The sequence below is a fragment of the Ostrinia furnacalis genome, unplaced genomic scaffold (assembly GCF_004193835.3).
Source record: "Ostrinia furnacalis isolate ACB-3 unplaced genomic scaffold, ASM419383v2 OfSCF2698, whole genome shotgun sequence".
Lineage (NCBI taxonomy): Eukaryota > Metazoa > Arthropoda > Insecta > Lepidoptera > Crambidae > Ostrinia > Ostrinia furnacalis.
The window spans coordinates 258,170-280,193 of record NW_021132937.1 but is presented as its reverse complement, the minus strand read 5'-3'; the positions used below and the strand labels follow the sequence as shown (position 1 = coordinate 280,193).

Here is a 22,024-nt window from a genome sequence, read left to right as displayed (position 1 = left end):
TTCAATCAAAAGAAGTCCACTTCTGGACAAAGGCCCGGTCGCAGGCTCAAGGATTTCCACAGAGACCGGTCTTGCCCCGCTTGCTTTTCTGTCACAACGGGTAACAAGTTCCACGAGCTGCCCATGTGCTTATTCGTTTTGGATTACCTACGTGTCTTCAAAAAGAACCCTAGAAAAAAACCATTATAACTAAGTATATGTAGGTATAAGATACTCGTATCTTTGTTTTTCGTCCGTGTAAACTAAAATTGAGACGAATACTATTTACTTGCTTGAAACAGAAAAATTATGCTTTTATGGTCTTCACAATAAAAATATCATGGAATTTAACTAAATAATGCATGCAGCATTAATTTTGACACCATTAAAATTTCCGTCAGTAAAATCAATACTTACTAATTAAATTCTATTCGTTAATGAAATTGGCAATATCAAAGCTCTACAGAAGAGTAATGGAAAAATCTGAAAATCGTTACTTTGTAATTCAGACTTTTTATTAACGAGTCGGGGAAATCTAGTTGATTGATTGAGCCTAAGTAGTTGACTACACTGTCTTGGCAATTTTTCAGGTTAGTGTGGTGTGCAATGAAAAGTATTGTAATCTATGTTATACTACCACATACCTATGTTATACTGATCTGCAGTGGGCCCGCAGGTCTCTTGGACGGACGTCTCGTTCCACGCCGCGGGGTAGACTGCTACCCCGGCTACCATGCACACCGCTGTAACAATACAAATATCAAATTAGAGTTATAATATAAAAAACGGCAAACTGAAGGTTCGGCCAAACCAAGGCGATTACAGGCGATCAGCCGGCGTACTTAAATGCATTGATCGCCATCGCTGCACGCCACCTGATCGTGTGTGATCGCGTTGGTTTGTCCGAACCTTAACGCGATCAGCCAGCCTGTGTGCGCGATGGCGATCCTACTGATATCTACTGACAGCCATCGCCATCGTGCACGCGGGTTGCACGCGTTGGTTTGGCCGAACCTTAAGATAATCTTTTACTTTTTAGAGAGCACGAAACAGCGTCAGTTACACCACCTTAACATTAACTGTAACTTTAACCGGTGTTTTGGAATGGAGTTTGACAGACTTTGACGTTTGTTATAGTTTAAGTAAGATAAAGATGGTGCAAGTTGTGTAACCTAGGCTAAGGCGCGTGCCTTTGTCCGAAACGATGGTCAGATCGGAATCTACAATCAAAACTTATTGATTGTTTATTGAACTTTATGTACCTACACCCAAACCCTTTCTCTCTTGCTTAATATCGTAACGTAATGTCAAAAAATAAGTAGAATGAATAAAGCCTATAGCCATTTTTAATTGTAAATGCAAATCCACCGATCAGCATATCAAAAGCGAGGAAAGTCGCTCTACGGCCGATGGAAAGCCTTAATAATCACAATTTCTCTGCATCTGGGCCGATGAAGGGAAACTCGATTCTTTCGATACGATACAGTGAATCTGGTAAATTGGAGACGATTTATAATACTTGATGATCTAGAACAACAATTACAGATAAATAATATTCACAGAATGCCGACTTCGCACAATTTTGCGGTCTTTGAGCCTTTATCAAAGAATTTCTGCGTGTGTCACTTTCGGAGAAACTTCTATTCGCTGTTATTTATAAATTTTACTTTTTATTAATATTTAAAACTCGTGTACAGACTCTGGTAGGTACTTGATAAGCAATAAGCACATTTTATTGTGAGTGCGAATACAAGAAAATGGAAATCAGATTTTTTGTGTAAGGTAAGACATTCAAAATCTACTGAAAACTCAGTGATTCCAATTATTTCCAACATTAGGTAACTTTTCTAGTAGCTATAGACTTCACTAAAGAATCCTTGCAAATACACGTATTACCTACTCATTTTGATGGTTAAGAAGAGATTTGACCACAGAAATAATCTAAAGATATTTATTGTTGCCTTTTGGCTTTCAGTACGCTGCTATGCTATGAAAATCCTTATTAGCTAAAGTTCATCAATTTCCTCACAGTGAATTTAATTTCTTAAAATGTACCTATTTTGATGATGTCATAAAACACCTTAGCAGTGAACTACCCTTTACCGTGAAGATGTAAATGTCATAAAACATTATCTTAGTTATTTATTTAATAAAAGTTCATGGCTAAATTGTTCAACGAATCAATTGTATGATATTATAAACAACCTGGCTAATAATACCAACAACTATCAACATTTTGACTTGCTAGCCTTCACTAGCTCGTATAAATCCAGTCTAAAACAAAAGATTAAAGAGTACGACTTCCGAAATTGTGCAATTTGCTTTGTTTCAGCTCGTGCCTTTTTCTGTATTGGCAGTCTAGCTCATTGTTTGGTTGTTCTGTCCCTATTGTCAAGAGTTCCACCTGTAGTCCTTGATCCGAAGTGCACAATGCAAGAGCACAAGTTAGATAAACAATGAAGTCTATCTGCGCGTGCGCAATTTTGTATGAATAGGTTACGCGCACTAGGTTTGTAATTAGGTAGGCGATTTTCTGTGCTAGGGAAGACTAGGTTCTAGGATTATACTAGATTACTATGGACGGCTATCAGTGGACCAGCAATTATTCAAGATTGATCATTATAAGAAATAAGTACTGTCTTTAGTTATCTTTCGTTGCATCGCAAATTCTTCTGTGACTGTGAAATTGATAAATTGGCTTTTTAAAGGGACATTCCTCAAAGATTCAAGTTGGCTATGGCACTAATGTCGTGAACTTGTGACCTACATTTTGAAATAACTTGAAAAAATCAAATTGCGTAAGTTTTTACAACCCACTCGATATAGGAAGATCAAATCACAATTTTCTTAAAATTAGCAACCAAATGTTTAAAAGAAATCATAAAGTTTTTCATAAATTATCCAATATCCAACGGACAGGTTTTTTGCAATCACAATATCAGCCTTCCGATCATATCTTGTAGTTAACCAAGCAGAGATATCAATCAAAACAGCTCGAGAGTCAAACAAAGTAATTACAAATAAGTAAACTTTCAAGTAATTACTTGTAACGAAGCAATCGACTGGAGAAACTCTAGCTTTTCCCGATTAACTTTAAGTCAAGCTTTCTCAATCACAACTCACTTTCGTTAAAATAACAAGCTATTAGCATTAAAAATCCAAACTTTAAAATGTTTATAGGTTCAATTTTGTAATTGATTTAAATTACGTGAATTCTTAATAATGTGTGAAAATACTTCATTAAAGGCAAAGTTTAAAATGTCTGTGATTTGTAAAAAAAACTCCTTTGTTTCTATTACCTCATAATAATGTCATCAAGTTGAAAACAAAAACACTCGATTGATTACGTCACTTTTCAGATCGATTACGTGTAAAATGTAAGCATTATTTAAGTANTGTACTTTGATGATGTATAATCACCTTGGTGGTGAACCTCCCACCGCGTGAAGATGTAAACTAACTTATTTATTTATAGATGATAAAACCAAGCAATTCATGGTCAAATCGTTGAACGAATCAATTGTATGATATAAACAACCTGACTATTAATATAATACCCACAATTATCAACATTTTGACTTGCTAGCCTTCACTAGCTCGAATAAATCCAGTCTGGTAAAACAAAAGATTAAAGAGTACAACTTCCTAAATTGTGCAATTTGCTTTGTTTCAGCTCGTGCCTTTTTCTGTATTGGCAGTCTAACTCATTGTTTGGTTGTTCTGTCCCTATTGTCAAGAGTTCCACCTGTAGTCCTTGATCCGAAGTGCACAATGCAAGAGCACAAGTTATATAAACAATGAAGTCTATCTGCGCGTGCGCAATTTTGTATGAATAGGTTGTGGAATAGGTTACGCGCATTACCCTTTGTAATTAGGTAGGCCATTTTCTGTGGTAGGGAAGACCAGGTTCTAGGATTATACTTGATTACTACGGACGGCTATCAGTGGACAAGCAATTATTCAAGATTGATCATTATAAGAATTAAGTACTGTCTTAATTTATCTTTCGTTGCATCGCAAACTCTTCTGTGACTGTAAAATTGATAAATTGGCTTTTTAAAGGAACATTTCTCAAAAATTCAAGTTTGCGATGGCACTGGTGTCGTGAACTTGTGACCTAAATTTTGAAATAACTTGAAAAAATTGAATTGCCTAAGTTTGTTCAGCCTATCCGATATAAGAGAATCAAATCACAATTTTCTTAAAATTAGCAACCAAATCGTTAAAAGAAATCATAAAGTTTTTCATAAATTATCCAACATCCAACGGACAGGTTTTTTGCAATCACAATATCAGACTTCCGATCATAATAATTATAGTACCTACGAGATATCTATCAAAACAGCTCGAGAGTCAAACAAAGTAATTACAAATAAGTAAACTTTCAAGTAATTACTTGTAACGAAGCAATCGACTGGAGAAACTCTAGCTTTTCCCGATTAACTTAAGTCAAGCTTTCTCAATCACAGCTCACTTTCGTAACAATAACAAGCTATTAGCATTAAAAAATCCACACTTTAAAATGTTTATAGGTTCAATTTTGTAATTGATATAAATTACGTGAATTCTCAATGTTAATAATGTGTGAAAATACTTCATTATAGGCAAAGTTTAAAATGTCTGTGATTGTAAAAAAACCTGACTCCTTTGTTTCTATTACCTCATAATAATGTCATCAAGTTGAAAACAAAAACACTCGATTGATTACGACACTTTTCAGATTGATTACGTGTAAAATGTATTAATTGGTAAGCATTATTTAAGTATTTTAATTGGTTACAATTACCTACAAGTTTTTAATATTGATAAGTTACGAATTATTAATCTCTTGTCAAATCAAATTCAATTTAATTATCAATTAACTTAATTACTTAATTTGTTTCAATGACCAATAGTTTGACAGTCATCAACCAACTCACTAAGGGATACAAACAAAAAACCAGTATCCCTTATAGAAACCCACACTTCTGTCGACTCGATTATCAATGCATTGCTGAAGATGGACTCTTCTGTTCCCATGAAATGCATTAATAATGTGGCAGAACGAAGTCAATAAAGGACATAATGACCATTCTCGTTTGTAGGCCCAAAACACATAGGGTAAAGTCATTCATTTTGCCAGTCATTGGACACTTAGAAAGTTATTGGGCAGTTATTTACTGAATTAAAAATAGCATTTCTATTTCAACAACTGAGAGATTCCGAGTGATGGAGATAAAAGGGCGTTTTTTTAAGGAATATTCATTGTATTTGAAGGAATATTCATTTTAAGAAAATTCAAGGGTTGTTTTGTCCAATGAATGGCAGCGTCCAATGACTGTCGGTTTACCCTACCTACCACAAACAAGAGTAGGGTTACAGGGGGCACAGTGACACACGGGGTACAGTAAAACAAGTTTAATATTTCTACCTCTTTTTATCAATTTATTTTTACTGGCCACACTGCTTTATTAAGCGTTCGCACTGCCATCTTGGTGCAGTTGTCTTTTCTCAATTTGAAAGCTGCCTGTTGAATTCTTGCAAAAAAACTGATTTTTGAAAGTAATTCGTATCTTTTTTCACGAAAAAGATTTCGATTTTATTAGTACACTGTTTACCAAAGGTATGTATGGCTATTTTTTTAATAATTCTTGCATATTTCTTGTAATATTGACATCAGACGAAGGCCGGTGTTTATAACCTAAAGAATGTTATATGTTTTTGTGTTATTGAAGGGGGTCATGGGGTACAGTGAAACGGGGCACAGTAAAACATGTTTCAGTGTAAGATAAGTTTTTTGTTTTTAGAAAACACCACAATGGTTCGTAACCGGAAAAGAAAAACGGATATAGGGCTTCCTAATGAAGCAGATATGAACTTATGAGAAGCAGAAAATCTGAAAAATGTTAATTTTAGCACATTGTATAGGTATTTCAAGAAAAAAAAGGAAAACCGAGAAGAAGAGGGACAGGTCGTGCGATATACGCCCAACTACAAAGTGCGAAGAGTGTTTACGGACTGTGCCCCAATCTGTTTCATAGTACCCCTACCCTAGTTTTACTGTACCCCAGATCTGGGGCACAGTAAAACAAAAAATTGATCTCGAAAAAGTGCCAATAATTTAAGATTACTTATAGAAACATGTAGTTTGATATTGTTGATTATTAAAGGGATAGCTAATGTAAATTTTCTTGAAAAGAGTTTATTAAAATAGTAAGATATTTTGTTTCTATGAACAAAAAACGTTTTTTTGTTTCATTGTGCCCCACCTTACCCTACTAGAGCTTATCGCTGGTGTTTGTATTGTAACTATGGTGCACGCCAGGAGACACGCTCCAGCGCCCCTAGTACCTAGAAAAGTTGGTGCCTGTAGTTTGAGTTTTTTCTTCTGCAATACTGATGCTGGTGCTAGCAGCGTGACCAATTAGTTCCCCAATAACTCCCAGTAACATGACAGGATTGACAGATGATGGAAACTGGACTGAACTGGAAGCGAATTGAAATGGAAAAGGTTTATTAACCTATACACGATAGAAGAAGAGCTCGAATAGTTAACCAGATATAATTTCAAAATTTCAATAGGTAGGTAGGTACTGATATCTAAAAATCAAATTGATAATGCACCCTTTCTTCTTGCTTTGGCGGCTCAGCAAGCGAATCCGTTAGGTAGCCTGTCCCAAAGATATGGTCACCGACAGCTTTAAGACTTATCAAACGGTGACATTGGGTAGCTTAGGGCACATTTCTCAGATCTGACTCATCTGACTGAACCATTAGCGATCACGGACTAGAAGACACTGCATGTGCCTACCTAACTATTAGGTAATCTGTCGCAGCGTGACTGATTGTCATTACCCGTGTCTGATTACCTTCACAGAAAACAATTTAATTTTGTGATCTGAGATTATCACGAAAGTAGACGGTGCATTACCACTTGATGCAGAAGGCACAGTGCGGTTCTGTGGTGTTCTACAGGCCTACCTATATCCAGCTGTGAACTTCTAAAGGCTCTCCATAAGTATAAATTTGCTCGATGCAAATGACTCATAGCTGTCCAATGGGGCGATCTATGGGGAGGACTATCCAGCGTGGACTTTTGAAGGCTGAAGATGAAAAGCGACCAAAAGTGGTCAAGACCAGTCATTAAACACCATGAGTTGAGTAAGAACAGTTGGTAAGTTAGCTTTTATAATTACATTAATTGAGGATTGAACGCAACCAGAACCACTCGACCGGAGCGCGCAAATTTACTAATGGTAACATTTTTAAACTCATCCACACCTACTTAATACGTTAATTAAAAACCCGCTAGCCACACTATTAATTTACTATCCGACAAGTAATGTTATTAAATCCAAGCAAATTCTTGTTATTTCGTAATGGACGCTTAGCTTCACAACCGCGAATGTTAACGTTACGGTCCAGAGCGTTGGGTGGGAAAAAATATTATTTATTGATGTTGGAACTTGGAAGAGTCACGCACACCTTTCGGTGAAGGAAGAACCCCTACTCTTCCCACAGGTGTCGTAAGAGACTTTAGGGACACATCAAACAGAGAACGGGCAGCAGCGCTCACTGAAAAACATCCATTTAAAAACTGCGATCGGATCTCCAACCAACCCGTCGCCAAGCGTGGGGATTATATCAAAACCCTCCACTAGATATAGTGGAGGAGGCTCATAGTCCAGAAGTGGACTGTAAAGGTCTGTTGATGATCAACTATCAATAGGACGGCTATTAAATTATAGTTGGAGCAGTTGACAGCACTATTATTATTATATTTACCATGCTTTCCAACTTCTCAAGTGAAGTTTCCACCATTGCAGATATCTCTTACAGAAAGTCTTGTGAGATAAACATTAAAGTATAACAAAGGCAATTGCGCAATTTATACTTTAACAATAGAGTTATTAAGTCGTACCTAAACATAACAAATGTGTAATTTTTCAAATTTAATAAGGTCTAATGATGTAAAAGCTGCGTGGATTAATACCAAAAGTCACTCTTGTGTCTTTCACGCAATGAATCAATTGGGATGATAGTATAGAAATTATGGAAAGGGGAGATTGGGGGAGGACATGTTCAGCAGTGGATGTCCTATGGCTGAAATGATAATGAAGATGATAATATGTAATACCTGGTAATACCTATGTGAATGACGTTGCCTTTTGCCGTCATAAAACTTGAAGATAATGAAAAACTAAAAAACTAAAATTAAGGAAGTGTAGCGAAATGTCATCGTGTGGTTGGCAATACTGTTTTCGCTACCAACATGAAGACTCGCTAGGCAGGCGGCCGCCAGATGACACTTCGTACTATTAGACTCGCCCGCGAATTATAAATAATTTGTGCAAGAAAAATGTACTGTGTTTAAGCTCATGAATAAACCACGTTATCAAACTTAGCGCGAGTTATATTTTCATAGAACCTCTACAGAAGTCACTGATACAAGATGTTTTATGGTGCCCACCAACCGGCACCAAATTGGTGACCCCGACGCGTCTGACCACGAAACAAGGATACAGTGAAAATACATTACTGNTAATACGGAACAAGGTTAACAAAACGCTTTGAAGGTTAACAGAACGCTTGAACATGGAGAACAAAACGTTTTAAATGTCAATTGTCATTTTTTGACATGTTTAATCTGACTGATACTGACAGAAAAAAATAATAATGTTTAAAACAACGAAGTGATCAAAATAATATTATCGTTTTATCTTTTATTCAGGATGATTTTAAAGGCAGTTACTTTCTGTTGGATTGATGCTCATTAGATAATACGCATCGCGAGTGCTCGCCTAAACAAGAGATATTCTTTTNTGCAAATTTTACGTGTAACCAACCACATCCAGTGTTTCAAGAGTTCAATCAGACTACGTTAACAAGCAAGATTTAGGACTTCTATTCATGAGGATCATACAGTGAAAAGGACATGCAAGTAGTATCATACGTAATAAATAGTTTTGGTAGTTCAGTAAGTGTACGGCATAGTTGGTGTTTTTGTTTTGCCGATATAATATCATTGTTTTGCCGCCATTGTCCCTAAAACAGCTGTGTGTGTTTTTGCATTGTCTATTGTCTGAAACTTTTTTAAAAATTTTTTTTTTAAAGAGTTTTGTTTTTACTATTCAAAATTCTGCGTATTGTTGTTGCACAAAAAAGGTTTTATTTTCTTTCTTAAGTTTAATTAATTTAATTGTTTTCACCTAAATTATAACATTTTATTTTTAAGAATAATCTAACCAGGTTTGTAATATGGCAGAATTTAAAGAATTACAAGATCGTTTGGAAGAACTTTTAGTTCAAAATAACGCATTTCTGCAACAAAATGCGGATTTACGAAATAGGCTTTCCGCGCNGTCTGTCTGTCTGTCTGTTACGCTTTCCCGCTTAAACCTCGCAACCGATTTTGATGAACTTTGGCATAGAGATAGTTTGAGTCCCGGGAAAGAACATAGGATAGTTTTTATCCCGGTTTTTGAAACAGGGACGCGCGCGATAAAGTTTTTCTGTGACAGACAAAATTCCACGCGGGCGAAGCCGCGGGCGGAAAGCTAGTTATTTAAGTATAATAAGAACCAGCCGAGCTCAAGTGGAACTTGCGCATTCCGTTATCAGAAAAAACGGTGCAAAAATCGTGTCTGTTTCTATACTCAACACAGGCTATGCATGTGGTCATTTATTATTATTTTTCGGGTTAAATAAAAAAAAATATTAAGCCGCTTACCGAGTATAATGTTGTCGCATTCCACACATCGACTGCATATTTGCATTTGTTTGCAGTTTCTTACTAATATTTTGCCATTACAAAAATTGCATGTCACTGGAATTTATCACTGTGCGAAACTAAAATTAAATGACATTGACATTTGAACTTCAACTTTTATGGTTATGGCCACAGATATGGATTAGAGTAGATACAGCAAGTTGCTCGTCAAAGCGTGCCATTCCGATATGTCCAAATGGACATACATGGTCGAGTGATGTTCACGTTGTTAATTGTAATCCGATTACAACAATCGGTTACGATGATTTTACGAGGATAGTAGTACGAACACGGTAGAAAGAAGAAATTATTAACGGATTGAGAATTGTAATTAACAGCACAAGTAACAAATAATTAAATTAGAATAAAGTAGCAGTAGAAGAAGTATAAAGTAGCATTGTTTTTAATACAGGAAATAAAAAATATCGGAAATAGTTTAAATCAGAGAAATAATGATAAAATCACAAAATTTTAACACCAATTCTTCACTAACCAAATGTCACATTATCAATAAGGTTTTGCATTATTTTATTTACAGCAATATTTTTAATTCCTTTAAAAAACACCACCCACAGAAAATAATCTAGAAATATCTTCAAAACTAAGTATCCTGACTTAGCTTTATGAAACTAAATGTATTGGCAAAACTACGCATTTTTACATTTATTAAAAACTAGCTGACCCGGCGAACTCTGTTCCGCCTTAAAGGCAATAAATAAGCCATCGCAATTTTTCCTTATTTGCTCACCGTTTAAGACCTACCCTGGACTACGACAAACATTTTAAAACCAAAATCAGCTCAATCGGCTCAGCCGTTCTCGAGTTTTAATCAGACTAACGAACATCAATTCATTTTTATTTATATAGATAATAAGCTTGAGTTACTCTTTATTTTATGAAACTAGGTCTGGTACCTACTAGGATTTAAAAGTATGAAATTAAGTATAAATTACTAGTAGTACTATTTAACATAATGGAATAACGATCATTACTTTGATATACGCACAGTAAAAATATTATTTGCAAATTAATAATAATATAGAATTTATTTTAATCCACAGTTAGACTAGCTATAAATAGCAAAATATCAGTTTTATCGGAATTAATTAATTGTCGAATCGAGTCACACGATAATTTCGATGACTTTGCGAATGCAGTACGATGATACGATTATTTTTACATTGCGGCAATCACTAAAATTCGCTAAAATGACACTAATGACGTTTAAAAAGTGGCACGCTCGTCTTCATACAAATTTTTTGACAAGCTGCATCTATCCATATCTGTGGTTATGGCTAATATTCTTTTTCTGTGCTTGAATCGGCCAATACCAGGTTTAAAGAAAAAACACATAACAAAGAGTATATCATAAAAATCGCGAAACGCACTGATTTCCATTTATTTATGGATCGATGACAACCCAGCAAATAGTTTATAATAAGGTTTTGGCGTTGATCGCATAGTGAGTGGATGGTGAACTACTAAAGATGGCGACAGCGGTTTGTTTGTCAGTGCCATCGGAATTTAACGAAATTCTCCATTATCCGAATTTTGCGGATATATGTTGTCGACTCAAAATCGTTATTTTTTTATGCTTTGTTATTCATATAAGGTTTCGATCCAGTCTACCGTACCCCTTGACGAAATTATTAATATAGATTTTAATTGGTTACAATTACCTACAAGTTTTAATATTGATAAGTTATGAATTATTAATCTCTTGTCAAATCAAATTCAATTTAATTATCAATTAACTAATTACTGAATTTGTTCCAATGACCAATAGCTTGACAGTCATCAACTTACTTGGGTTTGGTGGCAGTCCAACGATATAAAGAGGAGACTATAATAACGCTATTACATTCTTCTTCCATATCTATCAGATCCTCAACATGAGTAGATTGAGTAGACCCTCAGAAAGAGGAAAAAGAAGTAGTTTTGTTGAAATGCTTTCTGACTTGATTACCTATTAGTAATTTGGTGCCAAATAAAAAATTTTTCTTTCTTTATTTCTTTCTATGCATAGTTGAAGTTGAATCCTTCTCCTTCCATGAAAGTCATTAATAAGCAGTAGATATGGGTAGTTAGCTCAAGTTAGCGACGTCAATAAAGGACAACAGAATGACCATTCTCGTTTAACAAAAGCCCAAATCACATGGTCTAGCTAGACTACAGTAGAGCTATTTCACGTCATTTAAAGGATCATTAATGTGACCATTCTCGTTTGACAAAGTCCCAAAAGACGTACTCGTACCTACCTCAAACTAGAGTAAGTACCTACTAGAGCTTATCGCTGGGTGTTAAGAAATACTATAGTGCACGCTAGGAGACACGCTCCAGCTCCCCTAGTACCTACCTAGATAAGTTTAACCTGTACTTTGAGTTTTTTCTTCTGCAATACTGATGCTGGTGCTAGCAGCGTGACCAATTAGTTCCCAAATAACTCATAGTAACATGACAGGATTGACAGCTGATGGAAACTGGACTGGACTGGAAGCGAACCGAACTGGAAAAGGTTTATTAACCTACACGATGGAAGAAGAGAACGAATTTAACTAGATAATTATAATTTCAATAGGTACTGGTATCTAAAAATCAAATTGATAATGCACCCTTTCTTCTTGCTTTGGCGGCTCAGCAAGCGAATCCGTTGGGTAGCCTGTACTAAAAATATGGTTACCGGACAGCCTTAAGACTTATCAAATGGTGACATTGGGTAGCTTAGGGCACATTATTATTATTATTGTTATTGTCCGTGTTGCATAATCTTTTCTTAAAGGTTTTAAACCTTTGTTTGTCACCTGTCATCCGATTTGCAATGGAGGGAAGTCGAACCTTAATTAAGAACTCCTCCTTCTTCTTAATATCAGTTTAACTTTCCCCCGGGACAAACTGGACCTTCATTGGTTGTGTTTTTGTGGCGGTCAAGCTGTAGATCCTGGCTACACAGGAGTTGCAGTGGTGGGAACGAGAGGTGGGAATAGTCCCGATTAGCTTAGGGCACATTTCTCAAACAGATCTGACTGAACCATTAGCGAGCACGGACTAGAAGATACAGCGTGTACTTAACTATTAGGTAATCTTACTACTTAACTATCAGTCTGTGGCAGCGTGTCTGATTGTCATTATCCGTTTCTGATTACCTTCACAGAAAACGATTTAATTCCGTGATTTGAGATTACCACGAAAGTAGACGGTGCATTACCACTTGATGCAGAAGGCACAGTGCCGTTCTGTGGTGTTCAATAGGCCTATATCCAGCTGTGAACTGCTAAAGGCTCTTCTTAAGTAAAGGGAACCCACTTGATACAAACGACAGGGCGATTCTGTGGCGTTCTATGAGAGGACCTATATCCAGCAGTGGACTACTGAAGGCTGAAGATGTGGACGCGGCCATAAGTGGTCAAGACCAGTCATTAAACACCATGAGTTGGGCAAGAACAGTTGTTAAATTACCTTTTATAATTACATTAATTGAGGATTGAACGCAACCAGAACCGCTCGACCGCAGCGCGCAAATTTACTAATGGTAACATTTTTAAACTCATCCACACCTAATACATTAATTAAAAACCCGCTAGCCACACTATTAATTTACTATCCGACAAGTAATTTGATTAAATCCGAGCTGCAAATTCTTGTTATTTCGTAATGGACGCTTAGCTTCACAACCGCGAGTGTTAACGTTACGGTCCAGAGCGTTGGGTGGGAAAAAATATGATTTATTGATGTTGGAACTTGGAAGAGTCACGCACACCTTTCGGTGAAGGAAAGAGGCGGCGAATGAAGAATTTTCAAGTCAAGGGATCTAGACTTAGCACTTTTTGATCGCTGCCAAAATCGAATCCCTTCGCGGAACGAAGTACTAACTGTCGATACTGCTATTAGCCGATAACATCGATTCTATTCAAGATCAACTATTAAGCCGTGTGGTGACAGCAGAGTAGAATACATTTGTCATCAACCCCTACTCTTCCCACAGGTGTCGTAAGAGACTTTAGGGACACATCAAACAGAGAACGGGCTGCAGCGCTCTCTGAAAAACATCAATATTTCAAACTGTGGTCTCCAACGCGCCTGCCAAGCGTGGGGATTATGGCAAACCCCTCCACTATAGTGGAGGAGGCTCATAGTCCAGCAGTGGACTGTAAAGGTCTGTTGATGATCAACTATCAATAGGACGGCTATTAAATTATAGTTGGAGCAGTTGACAACACTATTATTATTATATTATTTACCATGCTTTCAAACTTCTCAAGTGAAGTTTCCAACATTGCCGAGAATATCTCTTAGAGAAAGTCATGTGAGATAAACATAAAAGTATAACAATGACAATTGCGCAATTTAATACTTTAACAATAGAGTTATTAAGTCGTACCTACAACATAACAAATGTGTAATTTTTCAAATGTAATAAGGTCTAATGATGTAAAAGCTGCGTGGATTACCAAAAGTCACTCTTTTGTGTCTTTCACGCAATGAATCAATTTGGATGAAATAAGATAGTGTAGAAATTATGGAAAGGGGGATTGGGGGAGGACATGTTCAGCAGTGGACGTCCTATGGCTGAAATGATAATGAAGATGATAATATGTAATACGTAATACCTATGTGAATGACGTTGCCTTTTGCCGTCATAAAACTTGAAGATAATGAAAAACTAAAATTAAGGAAGGAAAACTGATGATTTTTAAGGAGTTCTAAGGTACGAAATTCGTTTTCCAAATGGAGTAAGGTACCTGAGCAACCGCTCAAAAAATGTTTTTAAACACTGAAAAATTCTATGTTGACCCATATCAAACGATAGAAGAAGAGTGCCTCAATGCCCTCAATCAATTTAGTCTCCAATCAAACTAGTTTTCACTTAATTTACAAGTCAAATACTTAGCTGACGCAATCTGCAACTACCAAATGGACCGCAAAAACCGATAAATAACCAAAGTCACAATCAACAGGCTTCGGCCGTTTATTAAGACATTGTGGAATAGTCATTTAGGTAGATATTACATAATCTGCCTTTGTCTGTCGTTGATTGGAGCCAGTGCAATGCCATGAAGACCTTTTCTTTGAGAACTCTACATTTTCTTAAAACAGTGTATTCTAGCACAGATTTGAGGGTATCTATGGGATTTTACAGTGCTGCATTATAGCTATTGTCTACATAATAATAAGCGTGTGCTTCAAAGGCATAATATTAACATAGAGTACCTACATATAACATTCAGGATTAATTACGTAATTTGAGCTCTTTCTGTTTTTTTTCCCATGGTAAATTTTAAGATACCTACTATTATTATCACACCAAGTGCAGACCTTAATAGTGGATTTTGTGGAGGTGGTTTCCGAGTTCGCTTTGTATGGTATTTTATCTTACAAACAATTAATTAGGTAAGAAGTCTCTAAAAGCAAGCTAAGACCACACGGCATATCATAATAAAAGTTCAATTTTTCAGCTAAGAAATACAAAGATAAAGTTTTTTTTGTAATTTGTTACTTTGTAAGTATTGCAATATGCAACATCACTTTTTCTAGATTTACAAGTCAAAGATCATCTTCACTAATCAGGTTATGCAGTTATTAACGCATATCCGTATTACTACACTCGCAATTCCGCAAATTATATTAATTTATTCGTTGACCCAACTAAGTTATCAAAAAACTCGTTTGACCGTCTAAACGTGACTCGACCTAATGGTATGGTCTCTATGATCACGTACGGTACCTGTAGCTCCATCAAAATGTAGTAACAGTAGTAAATGTGATACACGCATACTGTTAATGCATTACTAATGTATGAATGATACTAGTAATATTATGTAGATTATGTAGGTATATAATTATGTAAGCATGTTTGTATGTAGGAGTCATTGGATTTTACATATTATTAGTCAGTATAGCATGGCTAATGAAGGTTTTTTGAAAGACTCCTGAAAACTAAGATCCATAAGGTTTTACACTCATTTCTGGAGTAGATAGATAGAACTATCGCTTTTTACAAAAATAAACAAAAGATACCTCGGAGTCATCAATCATAAGTCCTGCCTGAAACACTGTGACTGGGGCCTCTTATGGAGGCTTACGCTTCCTCCCCCACTCATGTCTTAGGACGCTACAGGGACCACTTTAGGCTTTTAAAAACCAGGTATCAGGTAACCCACCCTGTAGACTTTCAGTCAGTTCTCATCACTACTCAAAAACCTGTCTTCTCCAACCCCTGAGTAAGTACGTAGAAATGCAACTTTGTTTGCAAAGTTGTTCAGATGACGATTCATGATGCTAACAGACAACCGGATTGCTTAAATGGCAAAGTGTGGCTGTACTACAGCCACACTTTGCCATTTAAGCAATCCGGTTGTCTGTTTAATTTTATGCAGTAGGATAGTACAGCCGCTGTACTATCCTACTGCATAAAATTAAAAATGTAATTTACATAATTTTCTCACGATCTAGGTCGAAATGACCTGATTATGCCATCTGATACTGATCCATCAACAATACACACATTCTTCGGCTGACAGCCAAAAGTTTGGAGATAAGTGCGAGCGGCCATCTTATGTAACGGTTGAGTAATAATATCTCATAATATATTTGCCACTTAATGTGTCTGTGTCGGTTATTGTTGACTTTCTAATAAGCCGAAACGCGAGGCTTTGTTTTTGTTACTTTTCTGAAAAAAAAAATCAATGTGTACCTATTAGGTATTTTAAAAGGAATACAACAACAGTTATTGAACAACGAATTTATTGCATTATCCACCAGCAAATTCCTCGGGTTTGGGCATAAGAGCGCGCACTCGTGCGCACCTGTCTTTATCAATGTTTAAACTCTTCCGTTTGCAAGCGATCTCCTTCTCCAGCTCCCCTCTATACTTCATTAACTCCGATCTCACGGTTTCTGCTTCTCTAGTCTTATCATTCAGGGACTCACAAGTCTCTTTTATAAATTTAGCTTCAGCTATCAAATTGTATTGCGCATCATCTCTACAGTTTTCAACTCCTGGCCTTTCATAGTTCCTACCGTGAAGCCTGGTCATAACTAATCTGGCTCTATCATTACTCTTTCTCAGAGAATCCTTGAGGTAGTCAATAAGGTTCTCAACATTGGCTATGGTTTGCAAGTTATCCTTCAAGTTTTCTTCCAACTTTTCACACAGTTCTTCTGTAGCTGCAACAGTTTCAGCCAACGCCGCATTCGTTCTGTCAGCCTGCAACTTCATGTCCCGACTTCCATTGACTATTGTACTCGATAAAAATTGTCGAAGCTTTGCAGATTTGTCCCTGACCTCGTCGCAGTTCCTTATACTCTCTCTGCAGTAATGTTCCCAGTAGTCATACGTCGACGCGTTTTCAGGCCACCTCGCCACACCAGGGTGATTTAGCAATAGGTTGGATTCAGGAGTCAAAGTCAGGTTCTTTCTATCCAACTTCAAACTCACCATCTTGTCACTCCAGTCGAATTCTAGCGCTGACTTCGCGGATTTGTTCATACACATCTGAGTTTCAACTTCTGCTAACGTGGTGTTAAAAACTCGTCTGATCTCTCCCACGATAGCGACCTCCTTAATCAGTTCCTGTTCCGCATCATCTCTGACCAAATCTGGTTCGTAACGATGCGTCCTCAACTCCAGACACTCGCGAGAGATCATTTCAGGCAAGTTCAATATCCTGCAAGCGCCCTTGAGCCGGGCTCTCTCGTCGTCAAGAACATCAATCTCTTTAATCATCGCATCAAGAGCTTTCTCGACTTCTTTCTTCCAGCGCGCCAGTTCTTTGACTCGATAATCCAATTTCTTGTTCGTCTCCGCCTGCTTGTTGTCCATAGCGTTAAAAGCATCCGAGATATCTTTGCGCGTTTTCGCTTCAACGGCCTTAGCTTTATCAGTGGCTCGAGGCGTGAGGACAAACTCGTTGTGCTTCCTCCACTCCCCAGTGGAGTATCTTGTGATGGAGTATTTGTCGACAACCGGTCGTACTCCAGTCATGCCTGCTTGTGGAGTCCAGTCGACGTGACCGGCAGCCCAGGGCCCTATAGGACCCATGCCTAAGATATCTCCACTGGTGCTGTCGGTCGGCTGTGGGAGATACCTTGGTGGCGCTCCAGGGGGATATACCTTCGGTTCTGGTGGCCTGATGCATCCTGGGACGTACGGGGATGCATGAGGATTCTCAGGACCTCTAGAGGCACCAGCTGCGGGGTATAACTTCTCCTCTTCCGGAGGTTTTGCTGTGGCTGGACATATGTCGGGACAGGTCAAATTTTGCGCCATATTGACGAGAATTTGGGTGGATTCACGGGGTTATTACATAAAAAGTTATGAAAATTAAAAATTTTAATCCTACATTCATATTGTCAAAAGACAAAATAAGTGTATCAAATTAGTGCCAGCTGTCTAAATTTAATTTTTATTTGTCTCTATGGTTAGTTGAAACGAAAGCGGTTTAGCAAAGCTGTAATAATAAGGTTGACTATATTTTGGAAAATGCAATGATTTGAAGATTCCAACTCTACGTTCTACCAAACAGGAATGAAAATGATTTCAATTTCATCTGCAGGTGACTAAATACCTAACGTAAAATATTCTAAACACTCTGCTGACTCCATTCTAGTTGTAAGCCTGGGGCTATTCTCACTTGCCTCACTGCTGGGTTAAGCAATCGCATCACTCCTCTCCATGGGACCCTGCATTGTTTTCGATCCAACAGAAAGGTCACTGTAACTAACAGTGTTCGCCGTGGGAGCTTACAAATGATGCGATTGTTCGACATCTCGCTTTTTGTGGAATTATAACTAAGTTCCTCTATTCCGGGACTGGCTGATGTTTAGTGCACTTTTTTGATTAATTGATCGTGTTTGTTTGCACTAATGAGTGGTGGAAACTTGAAAGGAAGCGATGCGTCTTCTATTGTCAGGAAACACTCGTCAACACTATGCGTGGGTGGTTTCGTAAAGAAATAAAAGTAAGTATCGAGGCAATTTTCTAGATCTATCGGCCGTGTCGAATATTGTAAAAGAATAAACCTTTCGGCTTTTTAAATGCGATAATAACTATCTATCGGGTGCCTTTTCACACTTTATAGGTACCACTGCACGGATCCTGATGGATAGAAAATAGGGTAAAAGAGACAGTTTGAGACCCAGGGAAAAACGTACCTAGTCTTTAATTTTCATTCCAGTTTATTCCAGAGACGTCGCAATTTTTTGGTCACAAGCCGATATTCAATGGGTAAAACCGCAGGCAAAAGCTAGATCCAAAATAATCCTCTGAATCTTAACCTCTTCAACTTTAGACAGCAATAATACTTTCATGATGCTCACCACCAAGTTACATAAGTGTTGAAAGACGAACAAAACAATATTTAGTGAAAGGCCTACCGCGATGTGGGTTCAGGACCTCAAATCTATTTGATAACAGTAAAGTGTGTTTGGTTTACGCAATAAAATGAGCATGTTTATGTTACTCCTTNTACTTCTACAAGCAATAAAGAAACTTTACATTATTATAGACATCGAAAGTAGGTTTATGCTATGTTTTATTAAAGTCCACGCGGGGGAAATGTCAGAAACAAGTAATAGAATTAAAGTGCCAAATTCATACGCACGATAGTCATCAGTAAAATAGAAGATCGTGTAAAAAAGAAGGCAGCACCTACTCTTAGGTACACTACACCTACCTAATTGGATTACTTATGTATGACTGTTACTTGAGAACGACATCTGTTGCACTACTATTATATGAAAAAGTCCGTACATTAGCAAATATCAAGCCCAAAGACAGTTGTAAACCTTATTTTCAAAAGTACAAAATTCTACCCTTGCCTTGTATCTACATTTTAAATATTTGTAAATTTGTCCGCTCCCACTTTGAGTTTTTTACCAAACGCGAAGAATCATGTCCACAATATAATTTGAGAAATAAAAATAAATTAAAAATACCAACCATCCGCCTAAATTTATCTTCTTCAAGCACATACAATATGGCCATAAAAATATACATAAGTATAACAAATTGCCCGATCATTTATTAAAAGAAAATAATAATAGTAAATTCATAACAGGACTAAAAAAGCTACTAACTACGAAATGCTATTACACCATAAAAGAATATTTATTAGACGATAAAATTCATTAGCGATGTACCTAAACTATAATTTTCTATCTATAAAAAGAAGCCTCCTCTCTTATAAATTTTTAGTTTGCAGCGCCCAACAGGGTCCTTAATGATCTCCAAATATAACTATGTAACACCTAAATGTACTACATATTAAGGAAGCAATAAACGTATTGAGTATTGAGTGTTGTAGTTACGCGTACAGAGAACAGAAATGAAACAAAGATGTGTAACTTTAAATAAAATTTACATCCCAATGACACGACAATAGAAAGTATTTAAATTAGAAAACAATCTGCCGTTGTATTGCCAATTTTGTTTTGCATTTTACATGTACGAGAAAATTTCTCTAACAGTTTCTTTACATTTAGTGTTTAGTTCTAATAGCCAGCCAATTCTGAAGCGGTGGGATAGTGAGAGCGAACCATTCCGCATCTCTCTCTGTCAATATTCAAAGTTTTCCTCTTAGACGCAATATCCTTTTCTAGGGCAATCCTTTTCTTCAGCAAATCTGATCTCACGCGCTCAGCGTTGTTTAACTGCCCAAGAAGAGAAGTAACAGTTTCGTGTATCTTTTTTACTTCTTCAATCAGGCCCAAATGAGGCTGATCACGAACGCTTTCTCCATGAGGTCGCCAGTTGTTTCTGTTATCCAACCTCGTTTGAGTCAGCTTCATAGCAGCATCCATTTTCCTGATGGAACTCTTCAAATCGTCAATCAGGGCTTCCATATCAGCTATTCTTTGCAAAGTGTTCCTTAAAGTCTCTTCCAATTTCGTACACAACTCCTGTGTGATCGCTACAGTTTCAGCTAAAGCCATGTCAGTCCTATCTGCCTGGTTCCTCAGTTTTCTGCCACCGTTGACAAGAATGGCGTTCAAACTGCCTCTTAAATCAGCTGACTTCTGTCTGGCAGCTTCACAGTTCTGGACATTTTCTCTACAGAAGAACTCCCAATACTCTAAAGGCGCTGTGTAATCTCCAAACCTTGTAGCACCTGGTCTGAACATGATAGTATTGGATTTAGGGGTCAACCCCAAGTTGATAGCTTCAGTATTGTAAGCCATAGCTTTGTCACACCAGTCGTATTCAATCCTGTGTTTAGCAGCTTTGTTTATAGCCATTTGCGCTTCGATTTCATCCAAAGTATTTTTCAGTGTTTGTTTTACTTCGCTGACAAGCTCCATTTCTTTGATCAGCTCTTGTTCAGCAAGATCTGCTACTAAGTCCGGTTGGAATCTGTTCGAGCGGAGATCGAGACACTCTTTGGAGATCGATACAGGTAACATGAGGACTCGAGACGCGCCTTTCAAGCGTTGTCTTTCGATTTCAAGCTGTTCCACTTCATCGGTGATGGCTTGACACGCTTTCTCGACTTCGACTTTCCACCTGAAGATGTCCCTAGCCTTCTGTTTCAGTCTCTTCGTATTTTCGCTCTGCTGTTTGTCTATATTCCCGAACGCTTGCATCATTGAGGTCTTAGCATTGTAGTCGACGATGTTAGACTCAGTTATGACTTCAGGGTCCAAGACACTCTCGTTGTGCTTCCTCCATTCGCTTAAAGAGTATCTGCTGATGGAGTATTTATTGACCCCTGGTCTGGTTCCAGTCATGCCTCCTAGTGGAGTCCAGTCTACTTTCCCGTCTTGTCCTGGCTTGAGATTGGGGAGGTATTCTTCCCCTGAAGGTGGGGGTCTGGTCGACTCCTGTTCTTCTGGCGCTTGAGCAGCTGGGCCAGCTTCAGCAGCAGCTGCTTTGGCGTCTTCAGCTTCTTTCATTTCTTCCTGGACCTTCTCAGGACTTTTTGCTGCCTTTTTAAAGGCGCCGATGTCATGGCACACTTTGGGGCATTTATCTGGCTCAGGGAACGAAGTCATGTTTGCAGATTTTTAAGCGATAACCAAAACTATAACAGCCAAATTGCTAATGTAAATGCTCTAAAAATTAACTTATTTTCTAAAAAAATGTGGACAAATAAATTGACAGAAACCGTCAAATCAGAAATATTTTTTGACGCATCCAATCAACCAGTTTGGGGTTAATCGCCACGAAGGTCGAAAGTTTTTATCCATCCTTTTTAAATTAATCCCGAAATACAGCCCCTACATTTCAAAGTTTCACAAGGTCAGTCAACTTCAGCAAAATTTTTTCAACTCATGTTGACAGACGATTAATGTGGTTCACTTTCT

At 37.4% G+C, this 22,024-nt stretch overlaps 3 protein-coding genes across 3 annotated transcripts in view; all 3 read right to left on the bottom strand.

The window, feature by feature from the left end:
- Tmhs (Tetraspan membrane protein in hair cell stereocilia) overlaps positions 1 to 22,024 on the bottom strand; it is a 28,992-nt gene that overhangs the window by 3,470 nt on the left and 3,498 nt on the right. Inside the window, exon 2 of the mRNA XM_028309286.1 lies at positions 624 to 722. Within this exon, the coding sequence (XP_028165087.1) occupies positions 624 to 722 (99 nt within the window). The remainder of the gene's footprint in view (positions 1 to 623; positions 723 to 22,024) is intronic.
- Positions 16,460 to 18,082, bottom strand: Tektin-A (testis specific tektin). The gene has a single exon (XM_028309284.1). It carries the CDS (start codon positions 17,991 to 17,993, stop codon positions 16,476 to 16,478), a length of 1,518 nt encoding a protein of 505 aa, XP_028165085.1. The 5' UTR covers positions 17,994 to 18,082; the 3' UTR covers positions 16,460 to 16,475.
- On the bottom strand, positions 20,002 to 21,813 carry LOC114356167 (tektin-4). Its single transcript, XM_028309285.1, has one exon. It carries the CDS (start codon positions 21,710 to 21,712, stop codon positions 20,216 to 20,218), a length of 1,497 nt encoding a protein of 498 aa, XP_028165086.1. The 5' UTR covers positions 21,713 to 21,813; the 3' UTR covers positions 20,002 to 20,215.